The sequence below is a fragment of the Tarenaya hassleriana genome, unplaced genomic scaffold, assembly GCF_000463585.1.
Source record: "Tarenaya hassleriana unplaced genomic scaffold, ASM46358v1 Cleome4, whole genome shotgun sequence".
Taxonomy (NCBI): Eukaryota; Viridiplantae; Streptophyta; class Magnoliopsida; order Brassicales; family Cleomaceae; genus Tarenaya; species Tarenaya hassleriana.
Window position 1 is genome coordinate 301,921 of NW_010966881.1, and position 25,809 is coordinate 327,729.

The 25,809-nt window shown below is 35.4% G+C and overlaps 5 protein-coding genes and 1 long non-coding RNA gene across 10 annotated transcripts; 3 read left to right on the forward strand and 3 right to left on the reverse strand.

The window, feature by feature from the left end:
• The first annotated feature begins 155 nt into the window (after window positions 1-155).
• Window positions 156-812, forward strand: LOC104823174. Its single transcript, XR_773315.2, has 2 exons — window positions 156-332; window positions 448-812. It is a non-coding gene; the product is annotated as an uncharacterized LOC104823174 (long non-coding RNA).
• A 1,822-nt stretch (window positions 813-2,634) lies between these two features.
• LOC104823175 (phosphoglycolate phosphatase-like) lies at window positions 2,635-6,066 on the reverse strand. 2 transcript variants are annotated; one of them, XM_010554614.2, is made up of 11 exons: window positions 5,818-6,065; window positions 5,607-5,726; window positions 5,369-5,437; window positions 5,109-5,213; window positions 4,738-4,792; window positions 4,385-4,464; window positions 3,880-3,963; window positions 3,650-3,790; window positions 3,448-3,513; window positions 3,222-3,331; window positions 2,635-3,149 (listed from the first exon to the last, which is right to left on the reverse strand). In XM_010554614.2, the coding sequence occupies exons 1-11, from the start codon at window positions 5,917-5,919 to the stop codon at window positions 2,981-2,983; spliced, it is 1,101 nt and encodes a 366-aa protein (XP_010552916.1). In that variant the 5' UTR covers window positions 5,920-6,065; the 3' UTR covers window positions 2,635-2,980. The 2 variants fall into 2 exon arrangements, with proteins under 2 accessions (XP_010552916.1, XP_010552917.1); XM_010554615.2 differs by lacking the exon at window positions 3,448-3,513 and having other exon boundaries at window positions 5,818-6,066.
• A 219-nt stretch (window positions 6,067-6,285) lies between these two features.
• Window positions 6,286-8,778, reverse strand: LOC104823177 (peroxidase P7-like). The gene is made up of 4 exons (XM_010554616.1): window positions 8,527-8,778; window positions 7,810-8,001; window positions 7,356-7,521; window positions 6,286-6,876 (listed from the first exon to the last, which is right to left on the reverse strand). The coding sequence occupies exons 1-4, from the start codon at window positions 8,734-8,736 to the stop codon at window positions 6,485-6,487; spliced, it is 960 nt and encodes a 319-aa protein (XP_010552918.1). The 5' UTR covers window positions 8,737-8,778; the 3' UTR covers window positions 6,286-6,484.
• Window positions 8,779-15,555: 6,777 nt separating this feature from the next.
• LOC104823178 lies at window positions 15,556-17,917 on the forward strand. Its single transcript, XM_010554617.2, has 2 exons — window positions 15,556-15,963; window positions 16,099-17,917. The coding sequence occupies exons 1-2, from the start codon at window positions 15,778-15,780 to the stop codon at window positions 17,725-17,727; spliced, it is 1,815 nt and encodes a 604-aa protein (XP_010552919.1). The 5' UTR covers window positions 15,556-15,777; the 3' UTR covers window positions 17,728-17,917.
• Window positions 17,918-18,373: 456 nt separating this feature from the next.
• Window positions 18,374-19,946, reverse strand: LOC104823179 (cytochrome b-c1 complex subunit 8-like). Of its 4 annotated transcripts, none has more exons than XM_019203800.1 (2): window positions 19,546-19,939; window positions 18,374-18,612 (listed from the first exon to the last, which is right to left on the reverse strand). In XM_019203800.1, exons 1-2 carry the CDS (start codon window positions 19,713-19,715, stop codon window positions 18,573-18,575), a joined length of 210 nt encoding a protein of 69 aa, XP_019059345.1. In that variant the 5' UTR covers window positions 19,716-19,939; the 3' UTR covers window positions 18,374-18,572. The 4 variants fall into 4 exon arrangements, with proteins under 4 accessions (XP_019059345.1, XP_019059347.1, XP_019059346.1 ...); XM_019203802.1 differs by having other exon boundaries at window positions 18,374-18,553; window positions 19,546-19,930; XM_019203801.1 differs by lacking the exon at window positions 18,374-18,612 and adding an exon at window positions 18,710-19,079 and having other exon boundaries at window positions 19,546-19,908.
• A 396-nt stretch (window positions 19,947-20,342) lies between these two features.
• On the forward strand, window positions 20,343-22,229 carry LOC104823180 (dehydration-responsive element-binding protein 2A-like). The gene is made up of 2 exons (XM_010554619.1): window positions 20,343-20,561; window positions 20,881-22,229. Exon 2 carries the CDS (start codon window positions 20,915-20,917, stop codon window positions 21,986-21,988), a length of 1,074 nt encoding a protein of 357 aa, XP_010552921.1. The 5' UTR covers window positions 20,343-20,561; window positions 20,881-20,914; the 3' UTR covers window positions 21,989-22,229.
• Window positions 22,230-25,809: the final 3,580 nt, after the last annotated feature.

Here is a 25,809-nt window from a genome sequence, read left to right on the forward strand (position 1 = left end):
TATCTCGTTCTTAGCTACAAGAAATTTCACTAATCAACTTGCGTGAAAAATTATTCAGCTTCATCTTTTTTTGTGGTTCTTACATGGTGTCAAAGATAGGTTAATAACCAAAATAATCGAACCGAATGGCCAGCCTTGTTGCCAATCATGGGAAAGAGAGCTATTCCTTTAACGAGAGGGCAACCAATTATAGCACCAACTCCACAAATCAATCAATCGGCTCTATTTTCACTTGAAAATCATGATCTCGCTGGTAGTTCCAAGTCTTTACCGCCCCTTCTGGCTCAGCCCTCATCATCTGCAACTGGCCATGCAGCAGAAGCCGAAGAGAAGTAAGCTATAATCTCTCACGATAATGAACCTTAACGAGCTTTCATGTCATTTAGTTATATAACTTCCTTTTGAATCGGTTGCCATTGCCATTTCCATTTCCATTTCCATTTGCAGATCTTCCGAAGAGCGCTACCATCTCGAAGATCACCATGACTTCCCTCCTCTGTTGTGAATGCTCGAGACTCTCAGTTCCCAATCATCCGGTGGTATTTCCCCATAACTTATATATCTCGAAACCAAGAACTTGAAAAAAAAACTCGTCTTTAACTTTATCTTTTCATCGGTTATGATCTAGTGACTGTTTTTCGGATCTCGAAGTTTGGTTTCATCCGAACCCATATTCGTCGTTACTATCTGGTTTCAGACTTTGGATTCATGTTTTATCGGTTAAGGATTATGGATGATTATGCTCATGTGTTTGGTTTTGAAGAAGTTTCATTTCGGATGATTTTGGTGGGAAAAGATGTTTGTGTGAATGTGATCCCTTCCCTCTCGTATGTTCACTTTTGTCAATGTCCTGAGATGAGTAGTTCAACTGAATGTCTTTTTTGCGATTTGTTGACACTTACGAGTTGAGAGTCTCTCTAATGTTTTATATTTATTCTTAAGATTTGTTGTTAAGAGATGGTTGTGCTGATTAAGGTAGAGATATCTAGGTTTAGTCATGCAAAATCTAATGGAATTTAACCCAACTTTTAATTGATTTTTTAAAAAAAAAATTGGAATTTAAACCATATTTATCAAATAATGGAATAAAAATAAATATTGTTTTTAAAAAGTAATTGTAAAAGACAGGATCTGAAAGTTAATTGTGCAACATATCTCATCATTTTACGCCCTGTTACTTTTTTTTCTCACTTTCCTAACTTTCGTTAAAATGTCGTATGGAATTTAACCTAGAATTTAATTGGGTTTTTAAAATTGAATTTCAACCATATATATATAATAATGGAATAAAATAAATATTGGCTTTAAAAGTTACAAATAGAATCTGAAGTTGATTGTAAAACATATCTCATCCTGTTATCTTTTACTGTTCTTTTCCTAATTGAGTTTCTTTAAAAGGTCATATTTTTAACATTTCTTTAAGAGTTTATACGTTAAAAAAGGATAATTTTTATTAGGCGCAGAGAATCTAAAGGGGAAATTTCTATTAATGGATTTTTGCGAATCCAACCACAATTAAAGACATGCATATCTTTTTAGTAAAAAGACAGCAGCAAAACAAATGGAGAGATTGAAAGGAATGCACTAAATTAAGTATTTTCATTTATTTCTAATCACTTGGCTAATAATAATTCTTGTATATTTGGTACTTTCTCTCTCTTATACCTTAATTAGTATTTCACTTTAGGCAAAAAAAAAAATCCTTACATGGGATATGATAATTCTTGAATATTTAGAGGATTTCGACGCATTTTGGATACTACAAACTTTAGGGTTCGAAATCTAATCCCCAGTATGAAACATTATCTTTAAAGTTGTAAAATAGCTAATTTAAACTAAGTCTTAACACCGGTAGGATACTCAACATTTCAAGAATATCCCAACCTAAACCCGAATTATCCGGATCCTAGGTTTCGAAATCCGATTGTAATGTGGAATATTAACTTAAATAACTAATTTAAATTAGCTCTTATTTAGGATTTGAGACAATCCAAACCTAAAACCGTCGGATCCGACTCGGATTTTAGGGTTCGCAATCCGACCCTAAACCCGTCATTTGGAAATGTATTGATTTAGAGTTGTATAGCCAAATATCGGGTATTTCTCCACCCTTTAGTCAAATGCCTAATTGCCTATTGAAAGTGAGCGAACGATTTGATTCGGATTAATTGATTACAATTAATTCAAGTTTAATTATTTCGGATTATAAAAATTTATAACCAAACAGTTAATTAATTTTATTCATTTCATTTCGATCTTGACTATATTATAACCAAATAAAAATTCGGTTCGATTCAAATATAATATTAAAAAAATCAACGATAAAATCTAAACCTATATTTTGATATAAAAACAACAAAATAAAAATATTAAATAAATAAATCTCCTCCTGTTCAATTGTTTTATATGATACAAACTTTAAAAATAACTTTCAGAATAATAAAACAATGATTAAATTATATATATATAAATGGAGAGGAGTAAACCGTTCAGTTAGGATTCGCTTATTTCGGGTTTTGAGAATTTATATTCAAACGGTTATTAAATTTTAATCGTTTGTTTCAGTTTGGATTAGATTATTTCGGGTTTAAAAAAGTCATAACCAATTCGACTCGATTAGGTTAATAACCAAAATAATCGAACCGAATGGCCAGCCTTGTTGCCAATCATCCAATATGTAAAACAAAAATATTCAGAAAATGATGGACCATTCAAACAAAACAGGTTTCAGCCTTTAGTATATGCTTTAAGTTTCTTCTTCTTCCTCTTCTTTAAAAGGCTTTTTCGAGGTCGTGAAGCTTACCTGCACGGCCGGCGAGTCAATACGTTCTTCTCGGAGATTACATACAATGCAGGAAAAGACACATACTCTTTCCTCTCCACGCAAAGACCTCTGCTGAAAAAAATCTACCCGCTGAAATTTCCTAGGCTTTGTTTTTATCGCTGCCCGGTGTCACGGCCTTTTCGATGATTGAAATGCTTAGAATATGGTGTCGGTAGTGAGTTTTCTTCTGGGCGGGGATTTCTCTATCACTTGCTTCTGCATGTCCATGAAAGTAGAACCCTTGTTTGCAAATAATCTCCTGAGATTTATCACTGACAACTCATTGAAATTCCCGACCGCGAGATCAGCCTGAACAAGATCATACCTGCCATTTTTCTTTCGAGGGTTAACAATCTCGGGTTGAGCAACAAAAAGGGGAAGAGAGCTTTATTCTTACGCCGGGTGAGTGCCAATCAAGGCCACGGCCATCATAGTACAGTTGTGAGCTGCAGTTATTCCCCTTGGATCATCCTCAAAGACAACACACTTTGATGGCTTCCTGTCCAACTGCACAAAAATAGACATTTTCCCAAGAACTTAAACCCATTTCCTTACACTGAGACATATTTCTCCAACTTATAAACAGAAACCGAATGCATGAACATGCATGGAATTGTTAATACCTTCACGGCTGCAGAAAGAAATCTATGAGCTATCGATTCCATACCATCTTCCTCGGATACTATTGCCTAAATTTTTTTGACAATGAAGATCATTATAAAAAAAAAAAGTAGAAACCCGTTATGCACACTTATATGACCATTCACCAACTCAATATATTATCTTTTCATCTATCTAAAGTATCATGTCCTCTAGAGTTATAACCTGGAAATACTTTTGAAGTCCCATTCGTTCAAGGGCATCGATCATGTTTCTGCGATCAAGATTTGATACCACGGCACAAGGAATACGAGCAGTTGAGACAGCATCGAGCCAATCTCTGATTCCTTTCGCTGGTTCTGTGAGCTGGAATAATAATAACAACACAATGAATGAACCGACAGGATGTATCCTCTGTGATATTGTAGACAGCAATGAAAAAAGAAAAACCGTACTCTGACAAGATTATCATAATATATCTGCGATAGCCTGTGTCTTAATCTGTCTATTTCTCTTTGTGATGTCTCCTGAAACAGCACCTGAAATATTTTCGCAAACAGTAAGACGAACAAGAAAAGCAAGGACACAAGCATCAAAACCCAGTGGGGGTGGCCTGGTGATGAAGAGGGCACAAAGTGTCTCTCCCCACCAGGGTTCAAATCCCATGGGCCACATATTATAAAAAAAAAGGACGCAAGTATCAACCGTTAATCCGTCACTTTCCCCCACTCTCTTTCTCGAAAGGAAAAAAAGCTTTGCAACCTTCTGTTCAGCTATGAAGCTAGCAGAGAATATAACTAAGTTTAAAAGCTATTTCAGGTGTCACTGTCCCATACAACCTCGTACTCAACAAAGAATATCATCACGAGATGAGGGCTCGAGTTTCAAATGTTAAATATGCTTTTGTTTGGCTAGAAATTCAAGCCCACCAAAATAATAACTCGTAAAAGATTCCCAAACCTTGCCTAACACATGATCAGCTCCTGCATGAAGCATCAGTCTTTGGATGTTATCCTCTTCTAGAATTGCAGTTGCTTTTCCTGCCCAGAGGCCAAACCACCAAACGGTAGTTTTAGCCGACTTTGGTATAAAAACCTTGAAAGTGAGTCTAATAAAGTTTCTAGTGGATAATCTCAATATGAAAGTTCAAAGGACAAGTCACTGACCATAATAAGTAGACTATACTATAAAGCATCCACTCCATGATAGAATGTTAACTAGCCGTTACATATACCTTTGGAAGTGTATAACCTTTCCCCGAAAAGGTTATATTGGCAAGTGCCATATTTGGATAACAGAGGGATAAGACTTACCTTCTTCAGCAGCAAGCTGCTTCCAAGCATCCAACTCTAGAGTTCGAGTATCCGCCTAAAGCATTTGATACATGAAACCGAACAGAGAAAATGAGAGATCTCCCATGCCCGAGTCCAAAACTATTACGTGCATGACCATGCAACTCCAAATCGTCTCATATTAAACCAAACACTACGACAATATCTTCTCAATAAACACTAAAATTTCAAGCAAGACATACAATTGCCATCAATACCAGAAATAGGATCAAAGTACTGTTTATCTCGTTCTTAGCTACAAGAAATTTCACTAATCAACTTGCGTGAAAAATTATTCAGCTTCATCTTTTTTTGTGGTTCTTACATGGTGTCAAAGAGTTTATAGAAGTTACCACGACGTTGTCCCACGAGAAAATAAGTCCATATGCTTCATCCGGTTTCATTGCGTAGCGTATTCTTTGAAGAAAACCCTCTTGCAATCTCTCGTTCCAGAAATCCTGGTTACAAAAAGAATCACAAGTTACATAATGTATGCTCCAAACAGAACTTCTGATTAAAATCACAGATCACCAAAAGCATACATAATTTCTCTCTATAACCTGAAACCAAATTAAAATCTGGTAGAACGTTAAGGAGCACCAGTGTCACTTACCACATCGACTTTAAGAGGACCATCCTGTCTGAAAGTTTCGAACCCTTCTCCATATTCAGCTCCTATCGCCTTGTAATCAACAAGACAGCAATCAAGTAATTTAATTTCCTATCTCAGAGATATAAACCCAAGAAAAAGAAACCCTAACTGTGATCTTTAAATTCACCGAACAACACAACGAGAACAATCAAATACATTATGGGGAAAAAAAAAGTTCCGAGCTTTCGAGTGGAAGTACCTCTTGCATGAAGAGCTTGTTCGGTTTGACGGGAAACCCATTCATGGATCCGTTTTCATCGGACCCAGAAGCGCTCTTCACTACCAGACGTTGCTTCACCACCGTCTCACCTTTCAATGTCTGCAAAAAAACCAGAAAATTTATGATTGTTCCCACGATTTCGAATCAAACCCAAGAAAATTCAGAGCAAGAGAAAGGGAGAGAGACCGACCGAGAAGGCGAGATTTGAAGGGAAGGAAGAACCGGGGAAGCGAAACGACGGGTTGGATGAGATAATCAGAGACGAAGACCGATTAGTGCACGAGCAGTTCATGATTAGGGTTCGTCTTGTTCCTGAGGATCACAAACAGGAAAGATGATCGCATTCGTTTCGCGAAGTTAGAGAAGCTCGTAAATTTCTGAATTGCGCACGGAACTATCCTCGAGTCTTCTTCTGGTTCATACGTTTCGAGCAAAAGGAACTCTAGTGCCTCGTGGTCGTGGAGAGAGAAAGACGTTCTGGTCGCACGGTGTGACACTTGGCGTCGTTTTAAGGGTATAAAAACGTCACGAAGTCCACATCTGACTTATAGAAATGGAGAGAATCAGGTCTTGGTGCATTTTCTCATGGACCTCAAATTCGATTCCTTTTCAGTTATACATACTTAAAAGAATGAAAGAAATCAATCTTCTTATAATCACCTAACAAAATAAGATAAATCCTTTAGATTTCATTTTAATTCAAAAGAGGAAATGAAATACACACTTCAAGTACCCGGATTCCGACAACAACAACCGCTTAGATCATGCATGTTCCAAGATCTTCGGAGAACACCAAACTTATTCTAATACACTGAAACACCCAATAGGAAACCGACACGTGGGGGTTGGGATTCACTTTAGTTGACCCTCCTGCAATTCCTCCTGATCTCACCCTTCTTACCGGTCAACGGGCTGATATCGCCCATCCTGATCATCGCCGCCGTGAAATCGGAGCTAAACGTCGCCGGTTTGGTTCCGTACGTACGGACGATCGAATCCGTCGAGCCGCCATTGAAGAGCTCTTGGTCGGAGTGAAGGAGACCCTTTTGAACCATGAGATTCTTGAAGTAGTTGTTGTCGAATTTCGTCGGCGTCTGAATGTCTAACGGCGCTAGGTTTCCGTCGCCGGATCCATTAGTTCTCGGACAGTTCCGTTGACGTGTTGCGGCGAAGGCACTGTTTATGTTCTTCTCGTTGTAGATTCTTGCTCTGAATGTCGTGCAACGAGCTTGCCCGATCGTGTGCCCACCTGAATAATTAATTCATTAATTAATTTACCGATTTGGTTATTCAATTTAATATTTTGGTAGTTAATTTATAGTTTTTATGTCCGTGTGTGTGACGTTTGCAATGACTTGAAGGTGTTTTCTTCTACTTTTATTATGTGGTATTGTACTTTAAATTCACCTTATACTATTGGATAAATTAAATAATGTGGAAAATATCATTCTTCCATTTTATAACGATAAGAATGCTTTTGAAGAAATTTTATTTTTTAATTATTTTTATTATCGGATATATGATTATGTATCGTTCGGTTCAATTTTTTCAAACCGAGCCGAAATGGTGCGGAAATCTATGTGAACATGTGAAAGTAGGGTATTAAAATCCCTAGTCCGACTAATTTCCCGACACCACAAGAATCTTGGATTTATTTTAAAACAAATCTGAGCCATTCACGTTGTATATTAATTGTAAAATGAATGAATATATGAAGAGGAAACGAACCGGAGAGAGCAACCATGTCTCTGGCGGACAGTCCGACATTACTGAAACTGCTTACGAGTCGACTCAGATTGAAAGTTGGTGCTGGAATGTCTCTGTTAGCTGCGGATTGACTCGCTGTTCTCGAGTCTCTCCTCCCGAGTTTCACTTCCCAACTCGGTCCCCCTAGCTTTTAAATTCCACAAGAAATATCACCCAAAATAAATGAAAACCCTAAGCTAATTGTTGAGATATACGAAGAATATGATGGCTTGGGACACAAGGAAGCCAGAGGCTGATTTCATCGGATGACTCAGTTCGGACATGGAACCCAAGAAACGATGCAGAAACTAAGGGTTAATCCGAATGATGTGAACCTTTCCTTGTGTACCAAGTCACCGTTTCGTATAATACTATAATATATATATATATATATATATATATATGTATATGTATATATGAAGAAGAGGGGACTTACCAGGACAACTCCGTCTCGAGCGGCGATGGCGAGGATGTCGGCGCAAGAGACGATACCGGGACAGGCTTTCTCCGCTGCGGTCTTGATGTTGTCGATGACATCGAAACCTCGAACTGAGTTCCGGTTCGGGCCGGCGTTTTTCTCTCCCGTGAAGCTCGACGTGTCGTCTAGTAGAATCGAGCCGTCACATCCCTTAACATGTTTATATACGTATCTATTGCCTAGTTAGTAAAATCGAGCCACTTTCTTAGTTAGACATGGGTTGGCATTTCGGGTTCGGATTGAATTGGGTTCAATTATTTTCTGTTTGAATTTTTTCGGTTTAAAAAGTTTATACTATTCAGTTTTTATATCGGTTCAATTCGATAAAAATGATTTTTTCAAAGAAATAATCTGTTTTATTTTTATATTCAATTTCGATTCAGTTCATACTCAGTTTTAGAAACTACACACATTCGGTTTTTATATTAAATTTGTTTCGAATTTGATTTTTATCAATAAAATTGTCCATTTTTCTAAAACAATATTCGCTTTCCCGGTTATTTTTTATATTCAATTGGTTTACCTTAGATTTGGTTTTAAAAAGATTATAAATATTGGGTTTTATATATCATATTTGGTTCGGATAAAGTGTTATTTGGTTTGATTCGGTTTTGCTTAACCGAGCCGAAATAATGACCACCCCTAATACACTAGACGAAATGGGTATATACTTACGTTAACAAAGCAATCATGGAAAAAGAGGCGGAGGATGGAGGCACCGATCCTTGCCTCGCGTTTGACGGCGGATTGCATGACGGATCGGACGGTAGGGATGAGTTTCGGACATGAACTCGCGTAGAAATTTGTCGTAAGCTGCCCCTCGACGTTACCGTGAAGTAGTGCTAAGACAAGAACCACAATACAAAGGAAGTGTTTAGTAGCCATGATGATGATGATGATGATGATGATGATGATGATAGTATGAACTATGAGTAAGTGCAAAGGAACAGAGGTATATATAGAGACGTGGAAAGGGGAGGTAAAGTGAGAGACAGGCGACCTAACGCACGCGTTGAAATTTCTATTTCTCTGTAATTGATTTGAAGGGTTTTTAAAAAAATTTAATTATGCATGGGACGGCTTTTTTGTACGTTGGAAAAAAAGAAAACGTAAATAAAAAGCATGATTAGATCGCACCTTGTTTTTGCATGCATGAAAAGCTTTCGTGTCGGCCACAGTTTGAAAATGTTGGTACGTACCCCGTTACAATTCTTATAACAATGACATTTGGAGTTGAAATATTTGTTTTAATTTTCTTTTCTAATCGTTCGATTATTGTATTAACTTCTTTACACTAACTTAGATTACATAACGATTAATTATAAGGATTGAATTTTTTCCGGTGAGAAGCCATGCATGCGTACGTTAAAGGTGCTCTTGAATTAGTTGATTAACATGAAGAATTGATTATACATACATGGGCCGGACCATTCATAAGGTATGAGTCACATGCATCCACATTTTTACTACACTTTTTGATTAAAAATGTTAAATTTCTAAAGAAATTTTTATAAAATTTTAATAAAATTTTTCGAATGTCTAATTGGTCTGATTATAACACATCGATTGGATTAAAATCAGAGATAATAATAAATTGTAATTGTTAAAATAAAAATAACTAAATATGTGATTGAAGTAATAGATTTTGAAATGTTATTAAATATAATAATAGATACAATACTATACCCAATATTCAAATATTGTGTAGCTTATTTGTTTTTAATTTACCTGTATTTCCTTTTTTTCATTTGAATTTTTTTTATAATATATAGATTATTTTTATTGCAATACAACAAGAAGTAAAGATATAGAAATAAAAGTGATTCTGTTCCTTTTTATATTTTTCTAATTTTGCTCCCACATTTTACTTTTCAATAATAACTTTGAAAAAAAATGGAGTTGTATACATCGATATCCTTATCAAGTTTGGAATATTCCAGCACTAAAGGTCGTATATATACAAACATAAATATTCTTATTTCAGTACACCCTATTTACAAGTGTTTATACACATAGTTACAGTACTATACATACACATTATATATATACATAATTGCAAGGAAATGTGATGAATTTATATATAGCGATGTAGAACGTGTTTTACATTGGAAACCCTAATCGTCACAATCACACTGATTGGTAATATTTGGCTGTTAGCGGCGACTGTAATCGAGAAAACTCCAAAACCCTATTGGTAGTATAAAATTAGGTCATTCGTCTCCTTCATCTTCGTCATCGTCGACTATCATCACTCTCGTGGAAATTAAAATAAAATCAAATAAAAAAACCCATAAATATTTTAATATCATCACGAATTATAGTATAATCTCTGTTATTAATTATCTCTCTGAAAAACAATTATCATATAGATTAGACTTACATCTCTTTCGTCTTCACGATTATCATTCTCCACCGTCAAATATTATTATTATTCGTGGAAATTAAAGAACTTCACATTTTAATATTAAAAAAAATATTAAATAGTAGATCGAAAAATACGGATGCCAAACAAAGCCACCTAACGTAGTAAATATCACATGATATGGATTAGACAAATATCCGTTTTCTAACAAACACTTGACAAGAAAAAAAAAACAATTCCAAGTTTTTTTTTTTGGTAACGACAATTCCAAGTTTGTTAAAGATGTCCGAAAATTGTCAAGACTTCGTTGCTCCTCATATTGATTAACGTTTAGAATCTGTAGACCGAATCCTACTTTTCAATTTATGTATTATTATTGTTATTATTATTATTATTATTATTATTATTATTATTATTATTATTATTATTATTATTATTATTATTATTACGGGCATCAGTCACCAACCAAGCCAAATTATAAATTCTACGTACATAAACATTGCCGTGTTTGGACGTTTGTGTATTAACTGTAAAAGGAATACAGATTTCGGTGACCATTTCTCAATTTTAATGAAGAAATAATTCACACAACACTTAGACTATGTATCACTGCAAATGCCTCCGATTTAATCCAGTAATATATAATTCGTAAAATTTGATTGATTATAATTTTTTATAATTGAACTAATCCATTTCGAATTAGATTATAAAATAACTGGAGAAAAAAAATTAAGGGAATTAATTTATTAAAAGGATAATTTGTCTTAGGAAAAAATTCATATAGCTATTCGATTTGTTATCAATCATTGGATTAATATAAAAACTTTAAAATTTTTTTAAAAAAAAAACAAAAAATTTAAGAAATCTCCCAAAAAAATACAAATCAATAGAAAATTAGAAATGATTTCAAAAGTCGTATAGACATTTTAAAGTACTTATAAAATTCATTATTTTAATCGGAATGCGGAAATTTATTTAAATCAGAGTCGTTAACTAATTTATATATTCATATTAGATTTTTTTAAAATATCCACAAAATCTAAATAAAATAACCGAATCGGAAACTAATATAAATATCGAAATGGAAAATGCATCACCCAAAATATAACTAAAAACCTAATATCCACGTAATTAACATACTCAACTAAACGGACAGTTTAAAGGTTAGATGGTCAAAGGCACGTTTGTTGGGTAATTAATGTCGAGACTCTTATCGATATTTACAACTTTTTTTTGTAAAACCGACGAAATTCTTAGTGATGGTTCCATATACAACTGCAATAAAAAAAATATATTTACCAACAAAATAACAAAATAATATTTTAAATGTAATAAAAAAACAGCTTCTAGATATAATTAATGTTACAAAAAGTTAGATTATATGGGGATGGCGATTGATGTAATCAAATAACTATAAATACGGCGTATTAAATTAGAGACTAGGAGAATTTTTTAGGTATTCAAAATATATGATTATATGAATGTGTTAAAAAAAATTAATATTAGTATTTTGTATCCATAAGCATGGCTTGTGTAAAAGGAATATCTCCAATAACATTTGGTTGTTTAAGTCATGATTAATTATTCAAATGTTTTTAGAAATATAACGGATTCTAACAAATCAATTGGTTAATTATAAACTCAATCCTTTGCATCTAACTTTGACCTTTACTATATAATATACACACATACACACCATTTGAATATGGTATTTATTTTTTAATATTGTAGTTGCGAGTAAATTTTAAAATGATATAATTTTGTAACGGGAAATAAAAATTAAAACTTATGCTACAAATTTAGTCATGGTAACATAATTTAGGGTTTCTAAACTATTCCCGTTATGTTATCAAAAATTAGGGTTTCATAAACTAGTCACAAACTTCATTGTTGCCGTGACCTTTCGGATATTTTTTCCCTGACCGACACTGTCATGTTCGGACGTAATTTATTCGTTGCGATTCTCTCAGATTCGTTTGCTGTCGGATTTGATCGCTCGGGAACAGAGATCCAACCACACGGCCGTTTTCTTCTACAGTTATCCGGCGAAAATCCAATCCTTGGTGATAATTTTTATTTTGGATTTTTTACTTTAGTTTTTTGTTTTTGGTTTTTAATTTTTGGATGCTGTAGTATTTGTAAATCCAAAGAGTTTTAGTTTTTTTATTAAAATTTTTTTTCCAAGTTCTTAGAAAAACTAAATTTACAAAATATTGATTGTTAATTTTGTTTTTTTGTTTTTTGATTCTAAAAATTCCTAACTACGTCCATTCAACTCTATAATATATTGTACTCAATAATATATTGTATAGTTGTTTCACCTTTAAGTAAAGGTGAAGAAAATACAATAAATAATGGAACCTATATTGAAAGAGACTCTATTTAAAAACGACGTGCGTACGTAAATAAAAAGCACCATGAGATTTGATTGCTTTCAATATAACAAAACTTGAGCAAATGTGTCCAAAGTCAAGATTATCTAAAAATGTATATAGAAATGAGTGATTGCTTCGAAGACGAATAGTTAAATTGACCTAGTCAAATAATTAGATTACCCATTTAGATTCATGATTAACGGTACAAAGTGACCAGATTCATATTATTAATATTAGACTCTAAAATATATGTATAAATAACAATGTTTTTGTTATGTTTCTAAAATTAGTCTTTTAATTAAGTAAAAAAAAATCATTTTTGGGGTTTGAGATGCGTGCATTCCAACTACACTATTGTATGGAATAATAAATTAATGATAAGAATAGAGTTAATGTTAAAACAACGAGAAGAACAATTAATGTGCAGAAAGATAGAAGAAGATGTCAGAAGGCAGAAGAAGAGGAAAAATGGGACATGTAGAATAGTGGAGAGAGAAGAAAATAATGATTATCCTGATTATTCTTGTTCCAATACTGTAAAGAGAGATTCAGACATTATACATAATTACAATAATAAGAAAAATAGAGGAATAAGAAGAATTATTCTTGATTTGTTTCTCTCAGCAAGATATCTTTGTTTCTAACGTTCGTGTAACAACTTTTCTCATTTTGTTGCTTAAAATCTTCTGTTTGTGTTGGTATCTCTTCTTTGACGACATGTTTCCCAAATTCTGGGTCTTTGTTGTGCTCTCGTTCATCAACATTCCCTTTAAGATCTGGTCAGCGATGTTCGGAAATACCAATCTTGGAGAATATTTTGTTGAGAACAAAAGAACTTGTTGTCTTTATGAAGATATCTATAAGTTGATCTTGACTTCTCGTATATATAGATGTGATTATCCCTTGTGTAATCTTTTTTCGTATGAAATGACAGTCATCCTCGATATGTTTCGTTTTCTCGTGGAACACAGAGTTGGCGGCAATGTGCAAAACTGTTTGGTTGTCGCAATATAGAGGAATTGGTTTTGCTGAGATGATACCAAGTTCACCTAACAATTGCTTCAACCAAATAAACTCATTAGTGGTATTTGTCATGACCCGATATTCTGCCTCTACACTCAATCTTGCAACAACAGTTTGTTTCTTATTTTTCTAGGTGACAAGATTTCCGCCTACAAAGGTACAATATCCGGTGGTAGATTTGCGATCGCTTCTGTCTCCAACCCAGTCTGCATCATAATATCCAATGATTTCTGTGTGCTTGTTACATCGAATCCATAATCCTTTATTATTACAACTTTTGGTGGGTTATGGCTGGGGTATAAATTAGGGGTGTCAATTTGGGTCCGAGGTCCGAAGCCCGGCCCGTCCCAGTCCGAAAAATAGCGGGCTTTGGGCCGAAGTTTCTTGGTCCAAAAAATTTGGACTTTCGGACCGACTCAAATCGGGCTTCGGACTCGAGTCAGGCTGGTCCGAAAGCCCGAAAATTTAAAAAAAAAAGAAAAAAAATAACATTTATAAAGGGACTTCGGGCTTAATTATATAGGCCCAAAAAATCAGGGCGGCCCGAGCCCGAAATTTCTGGGCCGAGTGCGGGGTTAATCACAGGTTGAAATCCCCAGAGAGGAGATATTCATTTGCTTCCACGGATGACATGAGAGTTCCCGTGAGAAATCCTCAATGGCGGGGAGGAATTCTCGACATATGGGAGGATAATTCGTCTGCTTATCTCTCTCTTTTCTGCACGTGCTGTGTCTTCGGGTGGAACATGGAGAGACTCGGGTTTGGCAACATGTACGTTCATGTGGCAACGTTTATCCTCTTCTGTACCGCTCCTTTCTTCATATTCATATTGGCTGCGGTCAATATCGAAGACGAAATGGTGAGGGAGGCACTCGGGTTTGTTGGAATCGTCCTTTGTTTATTCGGGTTGCTCTATGGCGGGTTTTGACACCCTAATGTAAATCGGGTCGGCCTGGTCCGAGCCCATATCGGTTCGAAAGTTTCGGATTCGGACCAACCCGATTTTTTCGGACCTATATAGTTAAGTCCGAAGTCCGATCCTATGTATTCTGGGTTCAGATCGGGCCGATCCGCATAATTCACTTTGTAAATGTTATTTAAAAAAAAATCGGGCCTTCGGATCGGCCCGACTCGAATCCGAAGTCCGATTTGAGTCTAACCTGAAAACTCGATTTTTTCAGGCAAAAAAACTTAGACCCAAAACCTGCTAATTTTTGGACTAGGCCGGACCGCGTTTTGGACCTCGGATCTAAATTGACAGCCCTAGTTATGGTTGGAGAAATTCATATGGAATTCCCACTCTCTTTTTTCTTCTCCTTTTTATTCAAATATCAGAAACTGTCTCATCTCGCTTCGATCTTTGATCAACAACGGATTCAATATTAGTTTCTAAAAATTTTAAAACCTTAATTATTCAAATTAAAAATCATTTATCTATATATTTCGGGTATCCGACTATATACAATGCGGGTGAAAAGTGGACAAATTGATATATAGAGGCGGTCATTCAATTATTTTCTAGTTATAGAAAAACTATAAAACTCCATTTTTATATCAACTTTGTTTCACATCAAAATCGCCCAAAATCGCCATCCCTGTCGATATATATCAAAAACAGAATTTTGGGCCAACTGGTGTTTGGACCGATCAGATGATTGGGCCTAGATTCTGTTCGTGTTCTGCTGCGGGCAGATGATTCACAACTCGACTCCTAATAAGATTATTGTAGGTATATTTATATTTTCACGGGCGGGACAGAGATAAATGATTTATTAATATTTAAAAAATGAAATAATTCTTAATATAATTTGATAAATACCGTACTTTAAATATCGATTTCATTTAATAATTTGCGTATGTTTCCAAAAACTGTTATATAATTGATTTTGTAGATATTATTATAATATAGTAGTTGAACGAAGCAAGCCACATGGACCGGTGTTGCCATCGTCCTTCACATGAATTTTTAACTACAAACAAAAATAAAAGTAGATATTTTGGGACAATTATGGCGGCCAGTGTCAAAGGAAAAAAACTCCTTTTACTCATTAAAAAATTAGAAATCAAATCGATTTCCGTGTTTTTCCAATTCCCGTAGTTTCTCTTTTTTAATCTTGAGGGATTAATTTGTCAAAAGCTTCGAGCTTTAGTCTCCCTCTTCCACTAATGAGAACCCTCTCTTTCTTGCCGGGTTTTCTTCGCAGAAGAATCTTCTCTGTCATTGCTGCCAAATTGGAATTTCGCTACTTGAATATTAGTTCGCGCGAGTTCGGAATTCAAAGTCGTCCAATTGGGTCATTTCCTTTTTCATCTTCCATGAAGAAAGTTGAATACTTTGTTGAATTGGATGTGGTAAGAATCTTCGTCGGCGATTAGAATCTTTCCCTTTAATCTCTTTTCACGACTCTTCTTTACGGTTTATACGCTTTGCCCACTAATGTTTACGCCTCAAAGCATGTGACTTTGATTCGCTTTGCTTGAGAAAAGATCTGGGCAAGAATGAGTTCGTCTTGTGATGGCGAGGAAAAACCTGAGATTGAGGATTCTAATGGCGGAAAAACTAGGGTTTCATACCCTCTTGATGTTTCCACATCTAGAAGAACTCTGCTTAGTGATGGATATCCTAGGAGATGGGCCTTTGGTTCGTCGCCTGATGCTTCTAGCAGGATCAAGCTTCTGAAATTCGGGTCACCATCTGATGAGTTCAAGGGAATTGCAGGGCAGAGGGATGAGGTTTCACGTCCAGCGACATCATGTTCAAGTGGCCACAGTTTCCGGGAAAGAATCAGTGGAGTGTTTTCCCGGAAAATCGAGTGGGTTTCTCTGATGAAGATGTGCAAGAAATGGCTTAGGAACCCAATGAACATTGCCCTTTTCATATGGATCTTAGCTGTTGCAGTCTCTGGTGCAATTCTGTTCATGGTCATGACCGGAATGTTAAACAGGGCTTTGCCCAAGAAATCCGAAAGAGATGCTTGGTTCGAAGTTAACAACCAAATCCTCAACGCCTTGTTCACTCTAATGTGTTTGTACCAACACCCGAAAAGATTCTACCACCTCGTTCTTCTCTGCAGATGGAAAAAACCTGACGATATTACGAGACTGAGGAAGATATACTGCAAGAACGGGACATACAAGCCGCACGAACGGACACACATTATGGTCGTGATCATGTTACTTCATCTGAACTGTTTCGCCCAATACGCTCTCTGTGGTCTGAACTTAGGGTATAAAAGATCAGACAGACCTGCCATTGGAGTAGCCATTTGTATCTCCACTGCAATAGCCGCTCCTGCAATCGCGGGTTTGTACACTGTCCTCAGTCCACTCGGGAAGGAATATGATCTGCATGTGGATGTGGAAAACCGAGTCCAGAGCACAGAAGTTTCGGTTAATCACAGGTTGAAATCCCCAGAGAGGAGATATTCATTTGCTTCCACGGATGACATGAGAGTTCCCGTGAGAAATCCTCAATGGCGGGGAGGAATTCTCGACATATGGGAGGATAATTCGTCTGCTTATCTCTCTCTTTTCTGCACGTGCTGTGTCTTCGGGTGGAACATGGAGAGACTCGGGTTTGGCAACATGTACGTTCATGTGGCAACGTTTATCCTCTTCTGTACCGCTCCTTTCTTCATATTCATATTGGCTGCGGTCAATATCGAAGACGAAATGGTGAGGGAGGCACTCGGGTTTGTTGGAATCGTCCTTTGTTTATTCGGGTTGCTCTATGGCGGGTTTTGGAGAATCCAGATGAGGAAAAGGTTCAGATTACCGGGTTATAACTTCTGTTTGGGTAAACCGATGTTGTCGGATTGTACACTCTGGTTGTTCTGTTGCTGGTGCTCTCTTGCACAGGAAGTCCGAACTGCGAATTCTTACGAGATAGTAGAAGACAAGTTTTGCCATAACCGACCACCATTGGTATCGCCTTTGCCTCGTGAGGACGGGGTTTTTGATCCGAGGTCTGGTCCCGGAATGTTGTCCAGCCCCCCGAGGAGGTTTTGGAAAGAGTCTCGAAGCCCGAATTCTCAGATCATACTGAAGGAACGAGATAAAAACGACAATGCTCTAACTCCACCTTCTCCCGCTTGCATAGACAGAGAAGCTTGCTAATGCCCGAAAGCCTACGTTCATATTTTCAGAAGAAACCATTGCTGGTTTGGTGCTTTCTGAATTCAAGTTTCTCTCTTTGAGTTTTTACCTGCATTTCGTGGTTTCTTTCTTCTGTAAACTCCATTATGCAGATTTATTATTTTAAAATAAATAAATAAATAAATAAATATTCTGCCCGTAAGTTGTAGAACTTAAATCTGCAAATAAAAAAAAAGTGTTTGGCTAAAAAAGGAAAGAGGAGAAAGGCAGGGGAAAGGGAGCTCGAAGAACAAAGCCCGTAAATTCAGAAGTGTGAAAACTTTTCCTTATTTTCATGTACAAGTTCAGTATTTTTACAGACGAGCTTCCACCGTAAATCTAACGGAAGTGAAAGTGAATCTGCATCGCCTCAGAAAATTTCTAAAAGCTATCAAGAGACTAATAAGGTGTTGGCAATGTTCATGTATTACTAATAAATGTATGAATAAAATTTTCAAATAAAAATATAAACTCTTCCAAACTTCTATATTAAACTATGAACTTTTAAATAATTTTCTAAAAAACGTCACAAAATTAAATCTTAAATTATTCTCAAATACCACTATGATATAGTTAGGAAAAATTCGTATCCTTTTTTGAAAATTTTAAAATTTGTATATTTATCAAAGATTTTTTACAAGTTCGATATGTGATACTGTCAGTTAAGACTACAAAGTACACTGATCCGTGGAGTTTTACGGGTATGAACCTAGGAAAGAAAAAGGCACGTACTTGATGAATGATGATGACACAACAAAACCTTCAAGATATACCAAAAGGCCTCTCGAGCTATGGCAATGCAATCTACCTATGCACGAGGCTAAATGTCAAGCTCGGTACACAGAACTAACAAGCCATGCAAAGAGCCTGTTCCACAATCAAAATCAATATCGATCAGGATATGGAATCTGGAATAACCCATCTAGGAAATGGCAAAGGGACTCGACTCAAGAAGTGTTGTCGATGAAATCAAAACACATTCACCAAAAAGTTCCGGGAGACTAACTAGCTTGAGAGATATCCACGTAATTCAGTTTACAAGACGGTATGTTTAACAAGAGAGCCATGCTCACCAAGGCAAGTTAGAACAGAAGAATGGTAATGTCTTCTCAGAGGACAGTTACAATACACGACCCGTAACTGTAAGCGAAAACAATACATACATATGTCCGAAGATCCCAACAAATAACAGTCGATAGGTTTCTGAGCAGAGGTCAATGGAAAAGGTTTTGTTCAGTGAAGGTGAATCAATTAAACTCCTCGAAATCACCGATGCGAAGACTAGTAACATCAGGTGTGATTCACCACCTAAATCATTTGATTAAATCGATTTCCTGCCAAAGTATCGAGCTATCAATTGAAAAATACGAACTCAGGCATGGAACAGAGCTGCATTACCATCCCCATTTCCATCAGTGTTCAGGTTCTATCTTGAGCAATCCACTCAAGCAGATCTTACACTGTTCTCAAGCAAATCACTTCTACAATGCTTGTACAATATCTCGGAGAAGGTAAAAGCCTATGGGCGATGATATCGCGACAACGATCGAAAGAGACATATGAACATACAGCAAGCACCATCACAAACGAAACAAAAACTCATGCTGCACAGATACGATGATATCACAAACTTATCAAAACACATTGATCGAAATCTCAAAGAGTTAACCTATTCCAGAAACTGCAATTTCGTACCAACCAGATCGAAGAACAACTCCAATCACCAAATTGGAAGCAGAATATGAATCGATCAAACGATTTGCCTATCATGAAAGAGAGAGAGAGAGAGAGAGAGAGTACCAGTAGGTGCCGAGGACGGGGGAGAGGAGGAGAGTGGCGCTGATCCAATTCTCGGAGACCTTGTGGTGGATCTTCTCCGGTAGATCCTTCCAGAGACCAGTCATCACCTTCTGTTGAAACGGCGACAGAGCGTACACCACCGCCTTCATCCTCACCGGCTGCTTCCCCATCCTTCTTCGACTATCCAAACAAAGCAAGCTTCAAACAAACCTATATTCTAAAGCTCTCAAAACGCTGCCGTTTTATCAAGCATATTCACAGCTGCGCAAAACGCAAAACGCAAAACTTGAAACTCGAAACGCGAAATCTGGAACTCGAGCGATACTTGGCGGTTTTGGCTGCTGTTATACGCAGGTTGCGATTGGAAATATTAGGCACGCTTCCCCACTTGATATTTGCCTTGAAGTAGAAATGAGTCAAAGCGACTAAGATTTGTTGTGGAATATAGAATGGCAAAACGGAAATAATTATAAAATATAGGGGCCGAGTTACACGGACCGAGACCAAATGTGAGAATATACAAAGAGTATATAAATAAACAAAAAAATGGAACAGACTTTACTATTAAGAGATATATATGTGTTGAATTAAACGATATTTACTTTATTGGGGTGATTTATGTGTCTATCCGATTCGGGTGGTTCTGGAAGGTTCTGGACACGTGTTAGTTGCACGGACGTTTTAGACTATACATCGAATAAGACATTGACACGTCACGCTCGATCAGAAATATCCCGATAATGCTATAAATATCCATCGACTTCCATTGAAGCTTTAGATATTTTTTATATTTGCAAAGCTGTCTTAAAGGGAGAAAGGGGGAGACCTAAGAAAAAAACGCGAAAGCTCCCGAAAGCAAAGACGCGGAAAACAATAAATTGCGAAGAACTCTTACAACTCTCGAAGGGAAACGATCTTTGTCCGTACGAGAGAGTTTTGATTTGAAGAATCTTGATTGATAAGGGAAGAACATTTTCTGGGGTTTCGAAGAATTCTCTCGGTTGCGATTCCAACAGGTAAAGCTCATTTTAACTTTGACTGTTGATTTTCTCCGGGCACGATCGAATTCCATCTTTCTGTTGTGGGTGGTGATTGTTCTTCCTGAAAGTTGAGATCTTTGGGATTGGGTTTTTGTTTTCCTGAAGCTTCGATTTTTGGGTTTCATCGCTTTCGGGGAATTTCCTGATATCTAAATCACTTCATTTCCTGATCTTCTGTAATAAACTCAACCCACTCGCTCTGACTTTCAGACAGTATGTGTCTGTGTCTGTCGTCTTTCCCTGTTAGTCTGCGATTGGATTCTTGTCCTAATCTGAAGTCTGTCACGTCTTGTAGATTGAGCGATTTGGGAGAGTACCATCCAACGGAGATGGCAGTTTATGATCAAAGCAGAAACGTGGTTAAATCTCAAACGGATACTTCGAGGAAGAGGAAATCGAGGAGTAGACGAGACGGCACGACAGTGGCCGAGCGATTGAAGAGGTGGAAAGAGTACAACCAGAACATAGAAGCTTCTACTGAAACCGAGAAACCGAAACGTAAAATGCCCGCAAAAGGGTCGAAGAAAGGGTGTATGAAAGGGAAGGGAGGACCCGAAAACACTCGCTGTAACTTCAGAGGGGTTAGGCAAAGAACTTGGGGAAAATGGGTAGCTGAGATTAGAGAGCCTAATAGGGTTAGTAGACTGTGGCTCGGCACTTTCCCGACAGCTTACGAGGCCGCCATCGCTTACGACGAAGCTGCAAAGGCAATGTACGGACCCTTAGCTCGTCTGAATTTCCCTCGGCCCGCGGTTTCATCTTGTTCTTGCGGCTCTGACATCGCAAGTTGCACGTCGAATGAGTCAGAGGTTAGCATGTTGGAAGATAGTAAGGCGGTTCCTAGTGGTGTCCGTGTGAAGCAGGAGGATGGTGAGGTGGATAATGGTGCGGGTTCGGGTTCGGGTTCGGAAGAGATGAAGAGGGAGGCGAAACGATATATGCCCGAGCATGATTGGCTGAGCAAGATTGAGTTAGAGTATTGGAACAGTGTTCTGAAGGAGAAAGAGAAGGAACGACAGTCAGAGTCACTGACTGTTGCTGATCACGGTTGTCTGGACAAGACAAGAACTGATCAGAACTGCCGGAATGATGTCTCCGCCGAGGAGATGTTTGACGTGGATGAGCTTCTCGGTGACATCAACGAGAACACGCTTCCATGGCCGAGCTTCCAAGAACAAGACATGGTTGCCGATGAATCAGTTATCTCAAAGAGGGACAGAACACAGTCGGACATGGCTAATCCGCTGCGAAGCCAAGATTGGAGACTTCCAAAAGTTGAGGCAGAGGGTTCGGGCATTGATTATGATTTGCCATTGCTTGAAGAGGTGAATCCTCAGGATGGGCACGACATGTTCGAGTTCAGTTTCCTGGAAGATGAACATGTTCTTGATCATGAGAGCTGACTCGTAAGGGGAACGATCCTTGCAATGTAAACGAAGCAGACAACATAGGAAAGAGATGCGACAACTCCAATGGAGAGGAGGACATGAACGTATAAAGATTTCTTTTTTTTTTTCGAGTTTTTTTCTTAATACGTTTATTCATTGTTCCTTTTTACACACGTAGAATATGATAAAATCCAACGTTAACAAGTAATGGGCTTATCAAAACTGATGGGCCATTGCAAGCCTGGGTTTTTCGAAATTGATGGGCCGTTATGGGCCTGGTCTCAAAGTATCGAACGTGAGATTAAATAACCATAGCCCATATGTTTTTTTTTAAGTTTAATAAATAAATAATTAATTTTATTAAATGGAAGGCATACGTTATTTCTAGGGTTGCTAAGGTTGGGCAATCGGTCGGGTTCGGTTTAATCGGGTTCGGTTATTTTAAATTCGGGTTTTTTGAGTTCGGGTTTGGGTCGGATCGGATCGGGTTCGATTTATCCAAACAAAAAACGATACAAAAATTCAAACAATTACCTTATAAAAATAACAAAAACAATATTAAAATACATGTATATTTCGTTTTTTATATACTATGATTATTAAACAATATCATTATAATATTTTTTTCTAATTAGATTTAGAATATATTATATATTAATTGATGATATATAGATGGATAAACGGATATTTTCGGTTATGATTAATTCGGGTTCGGTTTATTCGATTTACGTTTATTTCGGGTTCGGATATTTCGGGTTTGAAATATTCATATCTAATCGGTATATTATTTTAATCGGTTCGATTCGATTTGGATATTTATCGGTCGGGTTCGGTTCGTTTATTCGGATTCGGTTATTTTGTCCACCCCTAGTTATTTCAGCTCTTTGATGTAAAAAAAGTATATTTTATTTAATCTGTAGCTATTAGGATTTCTTGGTTACTATTTTTTAATTACGGGCATCGAGGTCGTAGATTCCACGGAATAAATGATAGATTTTTTCTAACTAATTAAGAATCAAGCCCATGAAGTTTAGGAATTAACGAAATATATATGTGTGTGGTGTGTGTAAATTACTATCCATATCCATTGCAACTCGTGAAATTCATGCCCATTTATGGCTATTAAATTATTGAAAATTTTCCATAAAAATTTGTAAACATTATCTGTAAACAAAATATGTTTATTAACAACAATGGAATCCGAATAGAATACATACAAAACCTTTTAATATATATATATATATATATATGATTTATTTTTGGTATTGGAGTAAATAAGGAGAAAGAATATGGCCCCCAAAAAAAGAGCAAAATGGAAATAAAGCCAAATTGGTCAGTGAAGGTTGTTGAAGCTATTATCTCCTTTCGCAAAAGAGAAGTTTCCCAACAGCCTCTTCTTCTTTTTGAACTTTCAAAAGAGATAATCATATTCCTAGAAAATAAAATTATTTACATTCGTTTCGTTCCAAAAAAAAATTATATATTAATATAAACGTAAAGGCTTTTTAACGGTGATTATGACATTCTATAATTACAGAATATATATATATATATATATATATATGGCTAATTATAATAATGATAGATAAATATATTTCATGCGATAGAGGTTATGCCCTTCAACCAAAAATAATAATAAAATCAATAAGTTACGCCAAAAACCAAATTATTCCTTGTGCAATTGGAACCCAAAGATATTTTGTTCTTAAATATTTACTAAATTAACTAATGTTCATATATTACTAGGAAAACATATATTTATTTATTAAATAAATTTTTTTACATATATTCTAATGTAATATGTTAAAGAACTTGAAATATTTTGATCACCATAAAATATTTAATTCAAATATATAAAACTAGAAAATTATATTGAATTTAATTTAAAAATTGTTTAGATAGTATATGTTTAAACCAAATTATTTGAATTATAATTTAATTTAAACTGAATATAAAATCATCTTCTAAAAATTGATTCAAATAATTTAAAAAAATAAATATTTTAAATAAAAACGAAATTTAAAATGAACCAAAACAATCCAAAAACTCAATATGAACTATTTCCACCTCTCCCATAGATTAAAAGGTTTGAAAGTTCTCTTTCTCTCTCCATTTGATCCAATAAAATTATATAAATTGTCAGACAAAATCTTGGCGTATATTCATTTAACAAAAAAAAAAGAGTATTCTATATTTGATTAATTTGATTATCGGACCAGTAAGATTTTCATGATTTTTTTAAGAACTGTTTCCTAGAAAAAGTCCGCAATAACATCTCTTGTCGGAACTCAAAGTGTTACACATGAGAATCCTACGAAACACAAAAGGTCGTTGGTTGTATTATAATAATAATAATAATAATAATAATAATAATAATAATAATAATAATAATAATAATAATAATAATAATAATAATAATAATAATAATAATAATAATAATAATAATAATAATAATAATAATAATAATAATAATAATAATAATAATAATAATAATAATATCACACTCATCTATTTTGTCTTTATCAATTTCGTTTCTTGAATTCTCCAATTCAACCAATTAATTAAGATATTACATTTTATCGTCCTTTTATATATATATAGAAGTCATAAATCATATATATTTTCAGATGCCATTACCGGATTTTTTTATGAATAAAATTTTAAAATTTTCTGAACGTCACAAAATACCTGGTTTTTATATATATGAATATTGAGTATTGGTATAGCGACGAGATAGCATTTGAATTTAATATACAAAATATGATCTTTTGGATTTAGTTTTATAAGAAATTTAGTTTTTTTGATAAATAATTCGTAAAAATCTGAACAAAAAATAATTACAATCGATCTAAGACTTGAGGTATTATATATATTCGGATCAAATATCCTAAATTTTCGGATGTTTATTTGATAAACATTATACTAGAAAGAAATAAATTTCAAATTTGCTAAACAATCGTTACTTAACCGACTACATTAATTTTTATATAGAGAGAGGTATATATATGTGATATATTTTTTTTGGCTAACCAGATATAATTACCAAGGCCCGAACTAATTCTAGGACCGGGTGTGTCCATACATGTGATATCTTTATATTTGTACTACCATGCAAAACAACAAAAACATGAAATCATCCTATGAAAAATGATAGAACCTCGTTTTCATTATAAACGGTCCATTTCATATAGAATATACTGAAAGTAATTAATTCCATTCCACACACAAACAATGAAGGGATGAATATACATATATAAGTGTATATATATATATATATCCATTACGACGATAACGTAAGGTTATGGGTCCATTCGATTAAATACATTATTATATAAACATAAGGTCTATAATTCGAGTGAAAGCCATTCATGTCACCCACATGATATATTTTATATATATAAAAAAACGTTATGAGAGAGAAAATATTTAAATAAAAAAAAATACAAAGTCGCGGTGCGGCCACCGTTGTGGCTTGGGAGTAATATAAGAGAAAGAAATTAGGGAAAAAAAAAAAAAGGAAAGGATAATCTTCCACCTAAACTAAGTCCAAAAGGAGTTTGCAAGTTGCAGCATCCACTTGCATCCTCCGGCGAGGTCTCACCATCTCCCACCTTCCTCAAAATTCCCGTCTTTCTCTCTCTATATATATATGCGGCATATATATATATACATACACACATGTGCGTACATGTACATATAAATACACAACCATAACTATGTAGGGTTGGCTAATTTCGATTTTATTATTATCAAATTCATTGTTAATTATATATATATATATATATATATATATATATATATATATATATATATATATATATATATGTTTATATTTT

Bases quoted from the DNA above. Each gene is read 5' to 3' on its own strand.
- LOC104823178 (XM_010554617.2), top strand. From the start codon at position 15,778: ATGAGAACCCTCTCTTTCTTGCCGGGTTTTCTTCGCAGAAGAATCTTC. The intron at 15,964-16,098 runs GTAAGAATCTTC...GCTTGAGAAAAG, and splicing joins ACTTTGTTGAATTGGATGTG to ATCTGGGCAAGAATGAGTTC.
- LOC104823177 (XM_010554616.1), bottom strand. From the start codon at position 8,736: ATGGCTACTAAACACTTCCTTTGTATTGTGGTTCTTGTCTTAGCACTA. The intron at 7,522-7,809 runs GTAAGTCCCCTC...GGAATTTAAAAG, and splicing joins CTCGAGACGGAGTTGTCCTG to CTAGGGGGACCGAGTTGGGA. The intron at 6,877-7,355 runs GTTCGTTTCCTC...TTAATTATTCAG, and splicing joins AGACATGGTTGCTCTCTCCG to GTGGGCACACGATCGGGCAA.
- LOC104823179 (XM_019203799.1), bottom strand. From the start codon at position 19,715: ATGGGGAAGCAGCCGGTGAGGATGAAGGCGGTGGTGTACGCTCTGTCG. The intron at 19,350-19,545 runs GTACTCTCTCTC...GTATCTGTGCAG, and splicing joins CCCGTCCTCGGCACCTACTG to CATGAGTTTTTGTTTCGTTT.
- LOC104823180 (XM_010554619.1), top strand. From the start codon at position 20,915: ATGGCAGTTTATGATCAAAGCAGAAACGTGGTTAAATCTCAAACGGAT.
- LOC104823175 (XM_010554614.2), bottom strand. From the start codon at position 5,919: ATGAACTGCTCGTGCACTAATCGGTCTTCGTCTCTGATTATCTCATCC. The intron at 5,438-5,606 runs GTACTTCCACTC...GTTGATTACAAG, and splicing joins ACAAGCTCTTCATGCAAGAG to GCGATAGGAGCTGAATATGG. The intron at 3,964-4,384 runs GTTTGGGAATCT...AAAATATTTCAG, and splicing joins CTGATCATGTGTTAGGCAAG to GTGCTGTTTCAGGAGACATC.